This window comes from Apodemus sylvaticus, chromosome 3, assembly GCF_947179515.1.
Source record: "Apodemus sylvaticus chromosome 3, mApoSyl1.1, whole genome shotgun sequence".
Taxonomy (NCBI): domain Eukaryota; kingdom Metazoa; phylum Chordata; class Mammalia; order Rodentia; family Muridae; genus Apodemus; species Apodemus sylvaticus.
Window position 1 is genome coordinate 62,685,437 of NC_067474.1, and position 19,559 is coordinate 62,704,995.

At 37.8% G+C, this 19,559-nt stretch overlaps 1 protein-coding gene across 1 annotated transcript in view; it reads left to right on the forward strand.

Annotated features, from left to right (window-relative positions):
* Plppr1 (phospholipid phosphatase related 1) overlaps nucleotides 1-19,559 on the forward strand; it is a 57,685-nt gene that overhangs the window by 15,688 nt on the left and 22,438 nt on the right. Inside the window, exon 2 of the mRNA XM_052175784.1 lies at nucleotides 8,942-9,074. Coding sequence (XP_052031744.1) covers nucleotides 8,942-9,074 — 133 coding nt within the window. The remainder of the gene's footprint in view (nucleotides 1-8,941; nucleotides 9,075-19,559) is intronic.

Sequence of the window (19,559 nt, forward strand, 5' to 3'; positions counted from 1 at the left end):
AGGCCAAGTAACATATAAAGGAAGACCTATCAGAATCACACCAGACTTCTCACCAGAGACCATGAAAGCTAGAAGATCCTGGGCAGATCTCATGCAGACTCTAAGAGAACACAAATGTCAGCCAAGACTACTATACCCAGCAAAACTCTCATTCACCATAGATGGAGAAACCAAGATATTCCATGACAAAACCAAATTTACACAATATCTTTCCACAAACCCAGCTCTACAAAGAATAATAGGAGGAAAACTCCAATACAAGGAGGGAAACTACACCCCGGAAAAAGCAAGATAGTTACCTTCCTTCATCAAACCCAAAAGAAGATAACCACTCAAATATAAAAAGAACATCAAAAATGACAGGAAGAAATAATCACTATTCCCTAATATCTCTTAACATCAATGGTCTCAATTCCCCAATAAAAAGACATAGACTAACAGACTGGATAAGGAAACAGGACCCTACAATTTGCTGTATACAGGAGACACACCTCAGTGTCAAAGATAAAAGCTACCTTAGAGTAAAAGGCTGGAAGACAATCTTACAAGCCAATGGTCACAGGAAACGAGCAGGAGTAGCCATTCTAATATCAGATAAAATTGACTTTCAACCTAAAGTCATCAAAAGAGACACAGAAGGACATTTCTTGCTGGTCAATGGAAAAATCCACCAAGAAGAACTTTCAATTCTGAACATCTATGTGCCAAATGCAAAGGCACCCTCATTCGTAAAAGAAACTTTACTAAAGCTCAAAGCACACATTGCACCTAACACAATAATTGTGGGGGACTTCAACACTCCACTTTCCTCAGTGGACCGATCGGGAAAACAGAAACTAAACAGAGACACAGTAAAACTAATTGAAGCTTTGGACCAATTGGATTTGACTGATATTTATAGAACATTTCACCCTAAAGCAAAAGAATATACCTTTTTCTCAGCACCTCATGGTACCTTCTCCAAAATCGACCATATAATTGGACACAAGGCAGACCTCAACAAATATAAGATGATCAAACTAATCCCATGCCTCCTATCAGATCACTATGGTGTAAGAGTGATTTTCAATAGCAACCAAAACAACAGAAAGCCCACATACACATGGAGGCTGAATAATACTCTACTCAATGACACCTTGACCAAAGAAGAAATAAAGAAAGAAATCAGAGACTTTTTAGAATTTAATGAAAATCAAGGCACAACATACCCAAATCTTTGGGACACAATGAAAGCAGTGCTAAGAGGTAAACTCATAGCCCTGAGTGCCTCCAAAAAGAAAATGGAGAGAGCATACACTAGCAGCTTAATGACACACCTGAAAGTCCTGGAACAAAAAGAAGCCAATTCACCCAGGAGGAGTAGAAGGCAGGAAATCATCAAACTCAGGGCTGAAATCAATCAATTGGAAACAAAGCGAACCGTACAAAGAATTAACGAATCCAGGAGCTGGTTCACTGAGAAAATCAACAAGATAGATAAACCCTTAGCCAGACTGACCAAAGGGCACAGAGAAAGTATCCAAATTAACAAACTTAGAAATGAAAAGGGAGATATAACAACGGAAACTGAGGAAATCCAAAAAATCATCAGATCCTACTACAAGAGCCTGTACTCAACACAATTGGAGAATCTGGAGGAAATGGACAATTTCCTTGACAGATACCAAATACCAAAATTAAATCAGGACCAAATAGATCATCTAAACAGTCCCATAACGCCTAAAGAAATAGAAGGACTCATAGAAAGTCTTCCAACCAAAAAAAGCACAGGACCAGATGGTTTCAATGCAGAATTCTATCAGACCTTCAAAGAAGAGTTAACACCAATACTCTTCAAACTATTCCACAAAATAGAAACAGAAGGAACACTACCCAATTCCTTCTACGAAGCCACAATTACGCTGATACCAAAGCCACACAAAGATCCAACAAAGAAAGAGAACTTCAGACCAATTTCCCTTATGAACATCGATGCAAAAATACTCAATAAAATTCTTGCCAACCGAATCCAAGAACACATCAAAATGATCATCCACCATGATCAAGTAGGCTTTATCCCGGGAATGCAGGGTTGGTTTAATATACGGAAATCCATCAATGCAATCCACTACATAAACAAACTCAAAGAAAAAAACCACATGGTCATTTCATTGGATGCTGAAAAAGCATTTGACAAAATTCAGCATCCTTTCATGCTTAAAGTCTTGGAAAGAACGGGAATTCAAGGCCCATACCTAAACATAGTAAAAGCAATATACAGCAAACCGGTAGCCAGCATCAAACTAAATGGAGAGAAACTTGAAGCAATCCCACTAAAATCAGGGACTAGACAGGGCTGCCCCCTCTCTCCTTATCTTTTCAATATTGTACTTGAGGTACTAGCTCGGGCAATTCGACAACATAAGGAGGTCAAAGGGATACAAATTGGAAAGGAAGAAGTCAAACTATCATTATTTGCAGATGACATGATAGTCTACCTAAGTGACCCAAAAAACTCCACTAGAGAGCTCCTACAGCTGATAAACAACTTCAGCAAAGTGGCAGGTTATAAAATCAACTCAAGCAAATCAGTGGCCTTCCTATACTCAAAGGATAAGCAGGCTGAGAAAAAAATTAGGGAAATGACCCCCTTCACAATGGCCACAAACAGTATAAAGTATCTTGGGGTGACTCTTACCAAACATGTGAAAGATCTTTACAACAAGAACTTCAAGACTCTGAAGAAGGAAATGGAAGAAGACCTCAAAAAATGGGAAAACCTCCCATGCTCATGGATCGCCAAAATTAATATAGTTAAAATGGCCATTTTGCCAAAGGCAATATACAGATTCAATGCAATACCCATCAAAATCCCAACTCAATTCTTCAAAGAGTTAGAAAAAGCAATTAACAAATTCATCTGGAATAACAAAAAACCCAGGATAGCTAAAACTATTCTCAGCAACAAAAGAAATTCTGGGGGAATCAGTATCCCTGCCCTCAAGCAATACTACAGAGCAATAGTGTTAAAAACTGCATGGTATTGGTACAGTGACAGGCAGGCAGATCAATGGAACAGGATTGAAGATCCAGAAATGAACCCACACACCTATGGCCACTTGATCCTCGACAAAGGGGCTGAAAACATCCAATGGAAAAAAGATAGCCTTTTCAACAAATGGTGCTGGTTCAACTGGAGGTCAGCATGCAGAAGAATGCGAATTGATCCATCTTTATCGCCTTGCACTAAGCTCAAATCCAAATGGATCAAGGACCTCCACATAAAGCCAGACACTCTGAAGCTAATAGAAAAGGAACTGGGGAAGACCCTTGAGGACATTGGTACAGGGAGAAAATTTCTGAACAGAACACCAATAGCCTATGCTCTAAGATCAAGAATTGACAAATGGGACGTCATAAAATTACAAAGTTTCTGTATGGCAAAGGACACCATCAAAAGGACAAATCGGCAACCAACAAATTGGGAAAAGATCTTCACCAATCCTACATCAGATAGAGGGCTAATATCCAATATATATAAAGAACTTAAGAAGTTAGACTCCAGAAAACCAAACAACCCTATTAAAAAATGGGGTACAGAGTTAAACAAAGAATTCTCACCTGAAGAACTTCGGATGGCGGAGAAGCATCTTAAAAAATGCTCAACTTCATTAGTCATTAGGGAAATGCAAATCAAAAGAACCCTGAGATTTCACCTTATGCCAGTCAGAATGGCTAAGATTAAAAATTCAGGAGACAGCAGGTGTTGGAGAGGATGTGGAGAAAGAGGAACACTCCTCCACTGCTGGTGGGGTTGCAAATTGGTACAACCACTCTGAAAATCAGTCTGGCGGTTCCTCCAAAAACTGGGCACCTCACTTTCAGAAGATCCTGCTATACCACTCCTGGGCATATACCCAGAGGATTCCCCACCATGTAATAAGGATACATGCTCTACTATGTTCATAGCAGCCCTATTTATAATTGCCAGATGCTGGAAAGAACCCAGGAATCCCTCAACAGAAGAGTAGATGCAAAAAATGTGGTATATCTACACAATGGAGTACTATTCAGCCATTAGAAACAATGAATTCATGAAATTCTTAGGCAAATGGATGGAGCTAGAAAACATCATACTAAGTGAGGTAACCCAGACTCAAAAGGTGACTCATGGTATGCACTCACTAATAAGTGGATATTAACCTAGAAAACTGGAATACCCAAAACATAATCCACACATCAAATGAGGTACAAGAAGAAAGGAGGAGTGGCCCCCGTTCTAGAAAGACTCAGTGAAGAAGTATAGGGCAAAACCAGAACGGGGAAGTGGGAAGGGGTGGGTGGGAGGACAGGGGGAGAAAAGGGGGCTTATGGGACTTTCGGGGGGTGGTGGGCTAGAAAAGGGGAAATCATTTGAAATGTAAATAAAAAATATATCGAATAAAAAAAAAAGACAAAAAAAATGCTAAATGAATGCTAAATACTTGCACTCCCAAAGTGATGACTGTTTGGTAAGGCAAATGTTAATTAACTAGAGTCAGAGATTCTACAATATAAATGCACTTTAGAACACCATGCTGAGCATAAGAAAATGCACATGATTTTATCTGTTAATATAGTTTTAATTTTATGAATAAATGCAGCAAAACAGCAAGTGCAAAAACTCACTGTGTTTTGGTACAGCTTACATATTTTCACTTGAGTTTTTATATGTGTAAAATGCCTAACCAAGCATGCCAGTTACCCTCATGACTTAAAGTATGCTTCACTATTGTGCAAAAAGTTGCATGCAACTTAGGAGTGTGGCTAGCAAACCTGGGAAATGACAATGCACTGCTGGAATTTATCTACAGGCCATTCTTGCCAGGGCTACTTTGGCCTTGACCATTTCTCCCTGGAGGACACTCTAATCTGCCATGATTGATATGGATTTATTTGTTAGCCAACAATCAGAGTGACCTAAATAAGAAAGGCAGCCAAAACTGAACACACGGAGACTCCCACGTGCTTCAGCTGCTCTTTGTACAGATGACGGATTAAGACAGAATGGTCCAGCAGAAGTACAGATGGAGGGGGCAAAGGCACTGCCAAAGCCGGAGCCCTAAATCTGCCATCACGAGCAAAATGGCATCCATGGTGGGATGCAATCTTGGCAGAAAGCAAACACACCCTTTAACTTCACAGTCATGCTTCCTAAGGCAGAGTCATCCCCCTACAGGAATAGAAGATACGTGAGTGGAGAAATATTGATGGCACGTGGTTAGGAAGGTGTCTGTCCTTGCACTATGAAAGGAGCTAGAATGTTCCATCAAAATTTTGTAGTAAGTCAGAAATCTATCACTCCATTTTGACTATAAAATGATGCTCTGACCCAGCCTTCTCTCTATCTTCCTTCTTTTAGTACTTATGCACTTAGTATGTTCCAGGCACTACCAGTATTTGGATATACATATTAAATCTACATTTTCTTTTTCTTCTTAATTAATTTTTATTGAGCATACAAAATAAGGGGCTTCATTTTAAATATATTGCTTGCTCCATTTTTTCTTTTTTATGTTCCATACCTCTGTTGTGAATGTTGGCTTGTGGTACTATCTTTGTATTTGTTTTTACAATCTTATTTTTAAATTCCATTTATTTATTGTATGTGTGTACGCATGAACATCCCACAATATCTACATGTGAAAGTCAGAAGACAATGTGTAATAATCAGTTCTCTCCTTCCTTCATGTAGGTCCAGGGACTGAACTCAGGTCATCAGGCTTCAGGAACAGAACTAGTGACCATTATTTTAAGCAAAATAAGTCAGACTCAGAAGACATAGTTCATGGGGTTTTTTCTCATTTGTAGTTATAGCATATATATGATGTATATTTAATTTATATATTAATGAAAACATGTTGTAGATGTACAAGAATTAGAAGAGTCTCCTAGCAGGGAGGTACATTTTACACAAAGGGTAAAGACTGATGCAAATATGAGTTTTCTAGAGAAGGGAAATCATTTCTTCCATCTTGGGTTCTCTGATTGTTCAGTACTTTCTCAGTAGACTATGCTCATCCTGGAGCCTGCCTCTCCAGTGGCTCAGTTAAGTGCTTCGTGATAATAGAGTAATTCTAATGATGATGACTAGAGTGAGAATGCTATCAACTGTTATCAAACAACTTCACCTACTTCTATAGTGCATATGAAGTTTCAGACAGTGTTCAAAACAATTTATATATGAATATACCCCCATACACATGTATACATATACAGCACATAGCTATATATATGTCTAATGTATATAAAACTATATATAAAACTAAATATATATATATAACTAATATAAAACTATATATAAAACTAAATATATGTATAATACATAGTTAAGCCAATGAGTTACTACCCTGATAATAGAAATAAAATATTTAAGCCATAACAGGTCACAGAGATAAATAGATAGATAGATAGATAGATAGATAGATAGATAGATAGATAGATAGATAGATAGATAGAATGTAAGGTAATTCAGGTGGCTATTCTATTATCCCTTTTATCCCCCAAATGAATGACACAGAGACTTGGTGTATTTACTACAAGCTTAGTGCTTCTGGCACTAAACTGGGCAGGCTCTAAGCTCTTCTAACCCGACTCTGCTGGCCCGCCCTACTTCCCAGCCTACTTTCCAGCCACTTGTCCTGTTTCTGCCATCTTGCTCTCATCTTGGCTTCCTTCTTCTTCTGTGTCCTGGTGGCAACTCCCCTGCTCATGATGAATGCCTCGTGGTGAATCTCTCAAGGCAAATATCCTCTTTGGCTTCTACCAGAAACCCTCTCATTGTGCCTGGCAGTCCAGCCTCCTCTCACCTGCCCAGCTATTGGCTGAATCAGCTCTTGATTAACCAATCAGAAATTATGGAGACCGATGTTTTACAAAATTCTAAGTCAGGAAATGTTTCATAATGATGACAATATAAAAAATTCCAGACTGCACCCAGATCTCTGTGTACAGTAATTGGCATCTGAATACACAGTGCACAAAAGCATTCCCCAACATGAGAATCAGTATTGGGAGAAGGAAAAGGAATGAGGAACTTGAGGAAGTTATATAATTATATTATAAATCTCAAAAAATAAAAGAGAAACTATTTAAAAGTCAAATAGTGTGGGCAAGGTTATCTAGGCCAGCTGGCTTCAGAGTTTCACCTCTTAATCACTGCACTTGTACAGAAGAGTAAAAGTTTGAATTTCTTACTAGTACTGAAAACACCAATAGACAAATGAGCTAAGGATATGATGCTTTAGTTACTAAAAGATTCTTGTGATGTTACAGTATGAAATTTTGAGAAGTAGTGAAAATAGACTCATGTGCCACAATCTAGAGCTACCTCAAACGCAAATTGGTTATATATAGCCAAGTTTCTAAGACCGTCAGTGACCCCACAACTAAACAGGAACAGCACATAGATGATTTTGAAATTTTAGATTTTAATTTCTGTTTACCATGTATGTTCTTGCATGCTATTTTTCTGCAGATACTCTGTGATTACACGTATACAAAGTAGGGGGGTGCTGAGAGATGGCTCAGTCATTTAGAGTACTTGTTGCTCTTGCAAAGGACCTGGATTTCATTACCAACATATACATATTGGCTCACAGTCATCTCAAACTCCAGTAACAGGGAATCTGATGCCATCTTTTCGTATCCTCAGGAACTAGGCAAGCTTGTAGTAGACATAATATATCCAGACAAAACATTCATACAAATAAATACATCAAAAAATTTAACAATATAAAACATAGAGATTCTTAAAACATTGATAAAAATTTTCCAAAATCACAGATTGTGTGAAGGCAGAGAAAAGCATTTTTAAATCATGAACTTCTGATGATTAATTGGAAATAGAATTAGGAAAATTGCAACTATGTATAGTATATTGGGAAGTGTAGGGTTAGAGTCTTGTTGACCTGGATTCAGTTTCCCCATGTGCTACTTATATGCTTTAGAGAACCTTCTTGGCTCTCCAGGAAGGAAAGTGGATTCATACCTAGATCATCTGGGCATGTTGACATGCTGAAGGGGCTATATGCTTCATATTTAAAGGTTGATGGTATTGTTAACTTTTACTCCTTCTTGATATAAGTAACAAGGTGTAACAGTGCCAGGGATTATTAACACTTGTCCATGCTGATTCTGTATTTTAAACATCAGTCTACTACGCTTGGTGTTATTGGAATAATTTTTAAATGTCAGTGTAGCTGCTGATCTCCAAGAGTTTACAATCTGTGTAAGGGTATAATGATGTAAAGGGTATTAGTTTAAGAAGCAAGTGATGGATATAGTAATAAAGAAGTCACATCCAAACCACTTCAGTGTAGGAGAAACACACCTCAGGCAAAAATAATCAAATAAGCATTAACATGCAAATAATAATGTATTGTGAGATGTAGAGGTGTGCTTTCTCAGACCATTAGCTATCAAAGTCACTCTTCATCATTGTGATTTCCAGTTGCGGGGGTGCAGAGGAATACCCTCATAGAAGTAGGGGGATGGAGGATGGGATAGTGGTTATCTGGGAGGTGGGAACTAGAAAGGGGATAACATTGAAATGTAAATAAAAAAAATACATCCAATAAAAATAAATAAATAAAAATAAATAAATAAATCCAAGCTTCACATTTTTAAAAAAATGAATTCTACCACAAGCTTTATCCTAAACTTCCCTAGATGCTATTATTTCAATTCATATTTTATGAACTTAGAGTTTAATATTTTGTCCTGAGTTGTATCATAAATGATCAAACATTGGTTTCTCTGATTCTTTTGAAGAATTAAATACAAGATGCTCACTCACCATCTCCCTAGCCATCATGTCTTTTTAAAGAACTGTAATTCCTTAGAAGTTATTTTACATAAACCTGCTCTATCTTTACTCAAACAGTTCTCCTTCTTGACACATCTTCAACATTTCCTTCCTCAGATTTTCATTGGTGAAATATCCATGTATTTTATAAAGTCAACAAGGGAATCCCTGATTGCTGAGGAGAAAATGATCCTGACAGGGGACTGCTGCTACCTGAGCCCTTTACTCCGAAGGATCATCAGGTTCATCGGTAAGTTAAACAAGGAGCTGTGCTCCCACGGATAGACAAAGCTTACTAAACTTGGTGGATATGCCTAGAGCGAATAAGCCAAGCTACAGCAGATCCAGCATTAAAAGCCAGGGTTGGTTGGGAATTTCCCACTAAGAGTGAAGGTAAGGCTAATCCAGGTGCCATGTTAAATATTTGATCCTTGAAGTAAGATGTGATTTATCAAATTGTTGTACAGAGTCAAATACTTAATCCTTGAGGTAAGGTGGTGTTTACTAAATTGTTACGCAGAATGATTCCACCCAATTTTTCCCTGCTCGACATTTCTCTGAGATTACCCCTGGACATATGTTTTAACACTGATTGGGTGTTGACATACACTAAAGGGTAAGGGTCAGGGAAGGGTTAGAGGACAAATGGGTACATCGATAAAATGAAATAACCAAATGTTCTGGTAAAGTTCTCCTGACTTGTAGATTTGTTATTCAGGAAATTTAACAAAATATGGAACATAAAATCCATCAGATTCTTGAAAACATTGTCTTTTCAAACCTGGAAAAGAAATGTTTTGTTTATTGTTCATGACAAAGAATAATGAAGGCGTGTCCTTCCTAAAAATGCCTAGAATGCTATGGCTAATGATTATAGAATGGAAATCTGTGTATTAACGCAGGTAAAATTTAAGTATTGCACAATGCCCTCTTTGTAAGTACTGAATAAATGATCATTAGGTCAATAGTATAACAGAACCTTGCAAATGTGCTGACAAGATCATCATAGGAGTCCCAATAAAATTTCTAAACTATGAACCTAGCTGTTATTAAAGTAAGCTATGGTATTATTTGGAAGACAGGGAATTAGTATATCATGCTCTCATATCTTTTGATAAATAATTAATACCTTTCTTCTTGTTTTTTGTTAATATTTTTATTTTCTATATTCTTTGTTTACATCCCTTTCCCGGATCCCCCCTCCCCATATGTCCCATAAACCTTCTTCTCTCCATCCATTCTCCAATCACCTCCCTCCTTTTTCTCTGTCCTTATATTCCCTTCCCATGCTAGATCAATCCTTTCCAGGATCAGGACCCTCTCCATACTTCTTCATGGGAGTCATTTGTTATGCGATTTGTGCCTTGGGTATTCAGGGCTTCTGGGCTAATAAATATCCACTTATCAGAGATTGCATTCCATCTGTATTCTTTTGTGATTGGGCTACCTCACTTAGGATGATATTTTCCAGATCAAACCATTTGCCTAAAAATTTTGTGAATTCATTGTTTCTAATTGCTGAGTACTATTCCATTGTGTAAATATACCACATTTTCTGTATCCATTCCTCCTTTGAGGGGCATCTGGGTTCTTTCCAGCTTCTGGCTATTATAAATAAGGCTTCTATAAACATAATGGAGCATGTGTCTTTATTGCATGCTGGGGAATCCTTTGGGTATATGTCCAGGAGAGGTATAGCAGGGTCCTCTGGAAGTGTCATGTCCAGTTTTCTGAGGAACCTCCAGACTGATTTCCAAAGTGGTTGTACCATCTTACAGCCCCACCAGCAGTGGAGGAGTGTTCCTCCTTCTCCACATCCTCGACAACACCTGCTGTCTCCTGAGTTTTTGACCTTAGCCATTCTGACTGGTGTAAGGTGAAATCTCAGGGTTGTTTTGATCTGCATTTCCCTAATGGCTAATGATGTTGAGCACTTCTTAAGGTGCTTCTCGGCCATCTGAATTTCTTCAGGTGAAAATTCTTTGTTTAGATCTGTACCCCATTTTTTAATAGGATTATTTGGTTCCCTGGGGTCTAACTTCTTGAGTTCTTTGTATATATTGGATATTAGCCCTCTATCAGATGTAGGGTTGGTGAATATCCTTTCCCAATTTGATGGTTGCCATTTTGTCCTTTTAACAGTGTCCTTTGCCTTACAGAAACTTTGTAATTTTATGAGGTCCCATTTGTCAATTCTTGATCTTAGAGCATAAGCTATTGGTGATCTGTTCAGGAACTCCCCCCCCCCCCATGCCCATGTCCTCAAGGGTCTTCCCCAGTTTCTTTTCTATTAGTTTCAGTATGTCTGGTTTTACATGGAGGCCCTTGATCCACTTGGAGTGAACTTTAGTACATGGAGATAAGAATGGATCAATTTGCATTCTTCTGCATGCTGACCTCCAATTGATCCAGCACCATTTGTTGAAAAGGCTATCTTTTTTCCACTGGATGTTTTTGGCTCCTTTGTCGAAGATCAAGTGACCATAGGTGTGTGGATTCATTTCTAGATCTCCGTTTTTTCTTTCAGGACATTTTTTTTCTTTTTTTAAATTTATTGATATATTTATTTACATTTCAAATGATTTCCCCTTTTCTGGACCCCCACTCCCCGAAAGTCACATAAGCCCCCTTCCCTCCCCCTGTTTTTCCACCCAACCCTTCCCACTTCTCTGTTCTGATTTTGACCTATACTGCTTCACTGAGTCTTTCCAGAACAACAGGCCACTCCTCCATTCTTCTTGTACCTCATTTGAAGTGTGCATTATGTTTTGGGTATTCCAGTTTTCTAGGTTAATACCCACTTATTAGTGAGTGCATACCATGATTCATCTTTTGAGTCTGGGTTACCTCACTTAGTATGATGTTCTCCAGCTCCATCCATTTGCCTAAGAATTTCATGAATTCATTGTTTCTAATGGCAGAATAGTACTCCATTGTGTATATATATATCACATTTTTTGCATCCACTCTTCTGTTGAGGGATATCTGGGTTCTTTCCAGCTTCTGGCTATTATAAATAGGGCTGCTATGAACATAGTGGAACATGTATCCTTATTACATGCTGGGGAATCTTCTGGGTATATGCCCAGGAGTCTATTCCATTGGTCCACTTGCCTGTCACTGTGCCAATACCATGCAGTTTTTAACACTATTGCTCTGTAGTATTTCTTGAAGTCAGGGATACTGATTCCCCCAGAATTTCTTTTGTTGTTGAGAATAGTTTTAGCTATCCTGGGTTTTTTGTTATCCCAGATGAATTTGAGAATTGTTTTTTCTAACTTTGTGAAGAACTGAGTTGGGATTTTGATGGGGATTGCATTAGAAACTTGAAGCAATCCCACTAAAATCAGGGACTAGACAAGGCTGTCCTCTCTCTCCATATCTTTTCAATATAGTACTTGAAGTTCTAGCTAGAGCAATTAGAAAACATAAGGAGGTCAAGGGGATACAAATTGGAAAAGAAGAAGTCAAATTATCACTATTTGCAGATGACATGATAGTCTACTTAAGTGACCTGAAAACCTCCACCAGAGAACTCCTACAGCTGATAAACAACTTCAGAAAAGTGGCTGGTTATAAAATCAACTCAAGCAAATCAGTTGCCTTCCTATACTCAAAGGACAAGCAGGCTGAGAAAGAAGTTAGGGAAATGACACCCTTCAAAATAGCCACAAACAATATAAAGTATCTTGGTGTGACTCTAACCAAACAAGTGAAAGATCTATATGACAAGAACTTCGGGTCTCTGAAGAAGGAAATCGAAGACCTCAGAAAATGGAAAAATCTGCCATGCTCATGGATCGGCAGGATTAATATAGTTAAAATGGCCATCTTGCCAAAAACCTTTCTTCTTGTTATAGTAAAGGATTCAAGTTATAAACAAATGACCTTATCAAAGTCTAATAGAGAATAAAATCTCTGATTTGATTAGGAATGAAGAAGGTACTAGAGCAAGAAGCCTAAGAAAATCTTATGTAAATATAGCAAAATAAAATTTAACACTTAAATACTCGTAGGAATGTATGAATGTATGGAAAATTAAAGTTTTTCTAAACTTCAGAAGACTTTAGTTGGCTCACTTGGGTATAGCTTGATCAAAATGATGTTACTACTGTCAAAGTCAATAGTTTCAAACATCGGTTCCTTTCAAACATGTCCAAAGTTAGACCAGTTTCCACCTAAATGATTAGCTACCAAATCATGAGAAAGGAGGAAAGAAGAGAGTATTTATCCCACTCAACACTGAACTAGATAGCTCATAACATTAATCCATTTGATCTACCCAACATTACATGAAGAATATACTAGAATACAAAATCGAGATTTGATTCAAATCTATAATTTATTTGATAATTTATATATTATAATTTATTTATAATTTTATTCAAGATTATGTGGGTCCCTCCATTTGATCTTCTCCCTTACGCATGCAACTAAACAAGTTATTCAATGAAAACCATTTTAATTAATTATTTTATTTATTTACATCCCAAATGTTGCCTTCCTCCCAGTCTCCCATTCCAGAGTTCTTCTCCCCAACCCCTTTGCCTCTGAGAGGGTTTTCCTCCACCCCACCTACTGAAATTAACTATAAGCATCTTTAAAAATCACTGTTACTGTTTCTTTGCAGAGAGAAGCCATATCTATCTGTGACACACCCCACCTGGGGCATGATCCAAAAAACAGAAATTTTAACTCTTTGTCCCTTATGCAGGACCCTGTGGCTTATATAAGTGCTTATTGAGAGATGACAAGGGATTCCAATCTCCCAAGGTGAACCCTCCACGTAGCACACTGTGGCCCATGAAATTATTACTTGAAACAGAACGTTGAGCTAAGGCATGGTTTCAAGATTAATGGAAGATCAAATTTCCACCATCAAGTGATGACACATTTTTCCATTTGGTTTTTGTATGAAAGGAGAAATATGTTGAAGAGATCACCAGTGTGACCATTCTATGATATAGTTAAGGGGAGGGGCTTATTGTAGATATGAGACAGAGAACAGCTGGAGGCATCTGGAAGATTGTAAAGCACAGAAGAGAAAGAATTAGACTGAACACGGCTGCAGACAGGACATGGCTGGGACTATCTTTGAGAGGGGAAGAAGAGCAGGGGGCAGAGAATAAAGAATGCAAAGTGAGAACAGTAGGGTTGTAAGGAGAGTGAGTTGTTGGGGTGAAGGAAGGATCATGGCATGGGGACTTTGGAAGGTATACTAAGTACTTGTGACAGTGAGGGAGTTGGGAGGGAGCTTTGCTATGAAACCACAGGTATATGAAAATGGAGACCCACACGTCCCTTCACCCAGAAGTAAGAGAAATGGCTTCTTTTGGAAAATGGGAACCAGTCTCACAAGTTCCTGAGGTATTCTGGTTTTTATCTAACCTCCAGAAATCCTCATCGAGCACAGCTTGGGCTTATTTATGGATATTTGAACTGCCTTTTGGAGTCTGGGAAATTGCAGTTTCCTTTGGAGCTGACAAGTTTATCATGAGATAGTAGAAATCTGCATGTTAAAAGCATATTCAAATAAATCATATCAAGTTCAGCTTGATAATATAGCCAGTAGGTAATATGTAAAGCTTGAAAAATTAGAAACAGCAATAAAAAGTGATGATTGCAGTATCACAAGAGGATTTGCTTCATATATTCCTTGTTTTATGACATAAGGATCTACCCAGTTGCTCAACTAGAAAATCTGGGAGCCTCTCACCATCTGGGAACTTGTGAGCAAAGAAGACCTATGGAACCCACACTGTACTTACTCTGAGACTTTAGCCTGATGGTCAGTGTGAAATTTGAAAACCACTCACTTAGGCAGTTAAAATTCTTTTATCCCTATGAGATAGTTCTCCACATGTTACCTTGAAACTCAGAAACTCAGTTGTATTCAGCCTCAACTCTACAAAAATACTATCTTGCAGTCATTGGTGTGTATACATGTGTGTGTGTACATGTGTGTGTGTGTGTGTGTGTGTGTGTGCGCGTGTGTGTGTGTGTGTGTGTGTGTGTGTGTGTGTTTGTTGTATATACACATTCATATATGTATCCATATATGTGTGCATGTATGGTGCCTGAAGAAGGATATAGGATGTAGTGTTATCCACAATACTCCCTTGTGACTGGGTTGATCTAAAGCTCGAGCCAAGATGATAGCCTGAAAGTCCCAGTGATCCTCCTGTCTCCACCCACTCACTACAGCACTGGGGTTACAGGCACATGTGGTCATACCCAGTTTCTTACATGGGTTCTAGGAAGTCAAACTCAAGGGCTCATGCTTACATTCCAAGCACCCCTGCTTGGTGAGCCATCACTCTGAACCATTTTCTCATGTTTTCTGCATAGCCTACAGAGCCCTTAGTGATCTGAGACCTCTTCTGTTTCCAGTCTCATGTCCTATGATAAATTGCTTCAGTGGCCCTCAAAAAGACTATAGGATTCCTGTCTCAATTCCTGTTTGTGTTGTCTTCCTATTGTCTAGAGCAGCCTTTTACTGTAGCATCCGGTCACAGCATTCAGGATCTGTTTAAGCATTACCTATTTAAGCCTATGCAAACAGGCCTTCCAGATGCCCATTGAAGCTGTCCTTTCATCTTTTATATGCACCTAACATACTGGCCTTGTAGCTTAAGTCTGTTGCTCCTAATAATTCTGATCCTTGCAGAGCAGAGACTTTATGTGAGCAGCATATTGCAAGCAACATGCCTCAAACATAGACTTTAAATAAATCTAGGGCTTGAGAAGTCTTTTTTAATTTTGATTTTTGTTTGTTTTTGTTTTTATTGTTGTTGTTTTGAGGAGGGGTTGTTTTTTGATCTTTTGGTTTGGGGGCTGGTTTTGATTTTGTTGTTTTGTTTTGATTTAGATAAATGAAGAACAGAAATAAATTCTGTTAATTAATATATTTTTCTAAAACTAGTTTTATAAAGGCTGATTCTTACGGCTTCATTTGCCAACTCTTTTTAATGACCCTGATTCCAATCCAGTTTGGTTCTAGAACTTTAAAGCACACAAATAAGATGATTTGGAAAAGAGAGATGTGGAAGTTCATTCTGGCTTCTTATACAGCAGTGCCAGAAAAGGAGAGTAAAGAGGCCTATTAATCCAGACAATGTTAACTTCTGAGTATCTAGATTATTTTGTTCATAAAAGGGAGAAACTTTATTCATTGAAATAAAAACCATTTAAATGGAAATGTTTCCTTCGACAAAAATTAAAGTAAAATAAAGCAGTTCCTAAACTCTATTAGAAATGTTCACGTACAGAGCTTAATAGTCTTTTTTTCTAAGCCAGCAGTCACCAAAATACATAGTCTGCAATTGACATTGGGAAATGACAACTGTTTTAAATGACTATTCTAATTAAGCCTAAATGGCATGATTTCCCCTTGCAGTTTATGTAATTGTTGTTGGAACCATTTTAAATAGTATTCCATAGAAAATACAATCAGCTTTGCGTTACAAAAAAAAAGCCAATGGATTAACAAATTATTTTACGGAAACATACTTCATAGCAGAAGTATCAGGAACAGCAGCGTTCTGTCTGGCAGGAGGAATATGTGGAGACATCCTTTCTTCAATGCCTTAGAAACAGATCTCCTTCCAAACCCCACATGTTGTGCAAATCATGTATCCTAACAAAGAAGAGATGTAGATTATCTGCATGGATTAAATTAATTTTCTTTAATATAAATTAAAATAGCAAGGAGACAGCAGTGGGGCTGGGAAGATGGCTCTGCAGCTAAGGGAAGCACTGAGCTTGCAGAGGGCCTGAGTGTGGTCTCCAGCAGTCAGTCAGGTGGTTCACAACAACCTTTCACTCCAGCTCTACAGGGATCCAGCACTTCTGGCTTTCACAAGAGTCTGCACTCACATTCACACACCCACACACATACACGTAATTAAAAAATACATCTTTAAAAAATACAGTAGTGCTAAAGCTTCCATTATAACCTCAAAATGTGTTAAACGTGTTTAATGAAGGGAAACTATTCATGATATAGTGAATATTAAAAGAATATAAATGACTATTAGAATATTTTCTATGTCTAAGTGTAGAAATGAATCTGTTTGTTGTAGGAGAGCAAACACCTGGGAATCTAGCACTAAGGGAGGATGAGGTGGGACAATTGAGATTTCTAGTCCAGCCTGCATAGTAAGACCCTGTCTCAAATTTTAAAAAGATATGGTATACACGTATGTGTTATGCTTCTGTGCCCTTTAAATGAGAACAAATGACAATTAATGAAAAGGAGACCACGCATTTGAAAAATAACATTAAGGTACATGGGAGGGTTTGGAGCATGTAAAAAGAAGAAATGATACAATTATATTATAATCGCAAAAATAAACAAAAATAATGGATTAAAATGAAAGTTGACTATTGTTACTTCAGAATGTAAGATTATAAGTGAATTGTTTTGATATCTATTGTCCTATAATCTTGATTCATTTAATTGTGAATATGTTTAATTTTAAAAACAGAAAAGGACTAAAGATTTAAGAGAATTTAAAACAAAGATGTGACATCTCTCTCATTTTCTGTTCTCCATGCCTTTTCCTTCTCACTCTGACAAGTTACAGGAAAATAATCTATAACCTTAGGTTGTCAAGAGAGATGAAACCTTGGCATCCTTTCCAGCAGTGAAGACTTAAGTAAGGACGCCATACTTTCCCCCCAAAATTTAAGGAGATAAGCATACTTCAGGGGAAACATATTGTAAAAATCAGTTCTTAAATGATTACTTTTTGGCTCAGCACTGAGAAGTAATTAGTAGAAAGTAGAATTAGCAAGGCTTGGGGCTGCCTTACAGAAAGAAGACTAAATTAACTTTCTCTTCCTGAATAGCTTTTCTGTGGAGTTACTGGAAAAATACTACACACATGCCAACAGTAGACTCTCTGTTAGCACCTAAATCAGCTTGCCATTCAGAAACCATTTATTACGGGCTTTTCATTGGTGAGCACAGAGCTGCTCTATTATTACTTCTAATCAAAATGTAATTAAATACTAAGCAAGGTTTTTTGCAATTTAGGTCAAGTCCAAGGATTAAGAACACTGGACAGAATGGATAGTGTCGTGGTAAACAGTTAATGAATGTAACACTAATTAATAAATTACCTGTGATCTGAATGAAGCATGAATATTTAAATGCACTTTCAAAGGTCATCATGTTTTATGGGTGTAAGGATTGATACTCAGAGACAAGCATAATTTTAGCCTTTTGAGAACTAGAAAATTGGTTCCAATTTTAAAAGTCATTTAAATGTACTTATTCTGGAAAGAGATTTCATTTAATCATTTTATTTCTACTTATATTATTTATCATTTAAACATGGGGAGATCAGTCATGTTCACTCAACCTTCAACTAATAATTTATTGAGAAACTTCAGGTAGTCATTTATTGAGAATTTGTTTTATACTAGGTTCTGATAGCATCGAGCGGGTCACTTTTTGTCAACAAAGCTGAATAAAATTTGCTCTAGTTGATTTTCTAGTCTAATTTGGAAAGGCAGGCATTAAATACCATCAATAACTAAACTGTTTTTTAGAAGGTATATGCTACAGAGAAAAATGAAATAGGGTATTTGTACCAATATATATGCAAATCTCAATGGAAGGAGGATGTTGTCAGTCAGTAAGAACTGTCTACAGTTAATACTGTTTTGATAGAAAAACAGAACCACCAATACAGGGACAATCTACGTGAGCAGGGTGGCCAGGAAACAAGGCTAGTTTCATGTGCTGGCTGCTGAAAATTAACTTGCCCAAGAAGCCCAAAACTAGTTCACAGTGTCTGGTCAGGCTCATAATAGTCTAGACTAGTGAGGACAATATTCAAAGTAGAATATTCATCTCTGGCACAGAGAAGAGCAGCCAAAATCTACACCCACCCTCATGACTTTCTGAGTGTTGAGCAGAGTTTTGTTTCTGAGCCGTGAATCTACATGGTAAAAGAATAATGTCTAAGAACAATGCTTATAAACAAATAGGGATGATTCTGAAACTCAGAGATAGGAAACTTGAAGAGATCAGAAATACTGGATCAGGGTGGATAGAGGTTTTAAAAGAAATGAAAGAAATAAAAGTAATCTAACTGATTCTTAATCTCATGAGGCTAAAATATTTGGATCTCCCTACTAGAGATGTGTAGTTTCTGGACCAGGGATGCTGCTCAAGACTGCTAGGAGAAAAGCTGGTGTCAAAACTGGGAGCCGTGGTTGGCTCTACTACAGTGCAAACTGTGCTCGACACTCAGGAAGTCAGAGGGTGGGTGTAGATTTTGGTTGCTCTTCTTTGTGCAAGAGATGAATATTCTCCTTTGAATATTGTCCTCAGTAGTCTAGACTTCCCAGTTTTAAGAAGAAAAGAAGTCATATGAAACTCCTTTTCTGAGGACTCTACTCAGCAGAACTGTTTACAGATTGGACTCAAATAAGACTAACTGAGCAGAGAACTCCTTTCTCTGGCACTTTGTAGGTTAGCCAGTACAAAAGTCACACCACTTCAGTGAGCTCAACTGATATAAACCTGTTTCCCACGCTTAGCATGGCTGATTTGTTAAGTCAATGCTCTAGTAGCACGACTAGCATGATAGGGTTTTGTTTTTGTTACTGTTATAAAATACCTCAGGGAAGCTCCCAATCCCAGGTTCTTCACTGTTATTGTGAGACAGCCAAGGCAGCAAAGACTCGAAGCATCTACTCATATCACACCCACAGTCAACGACAG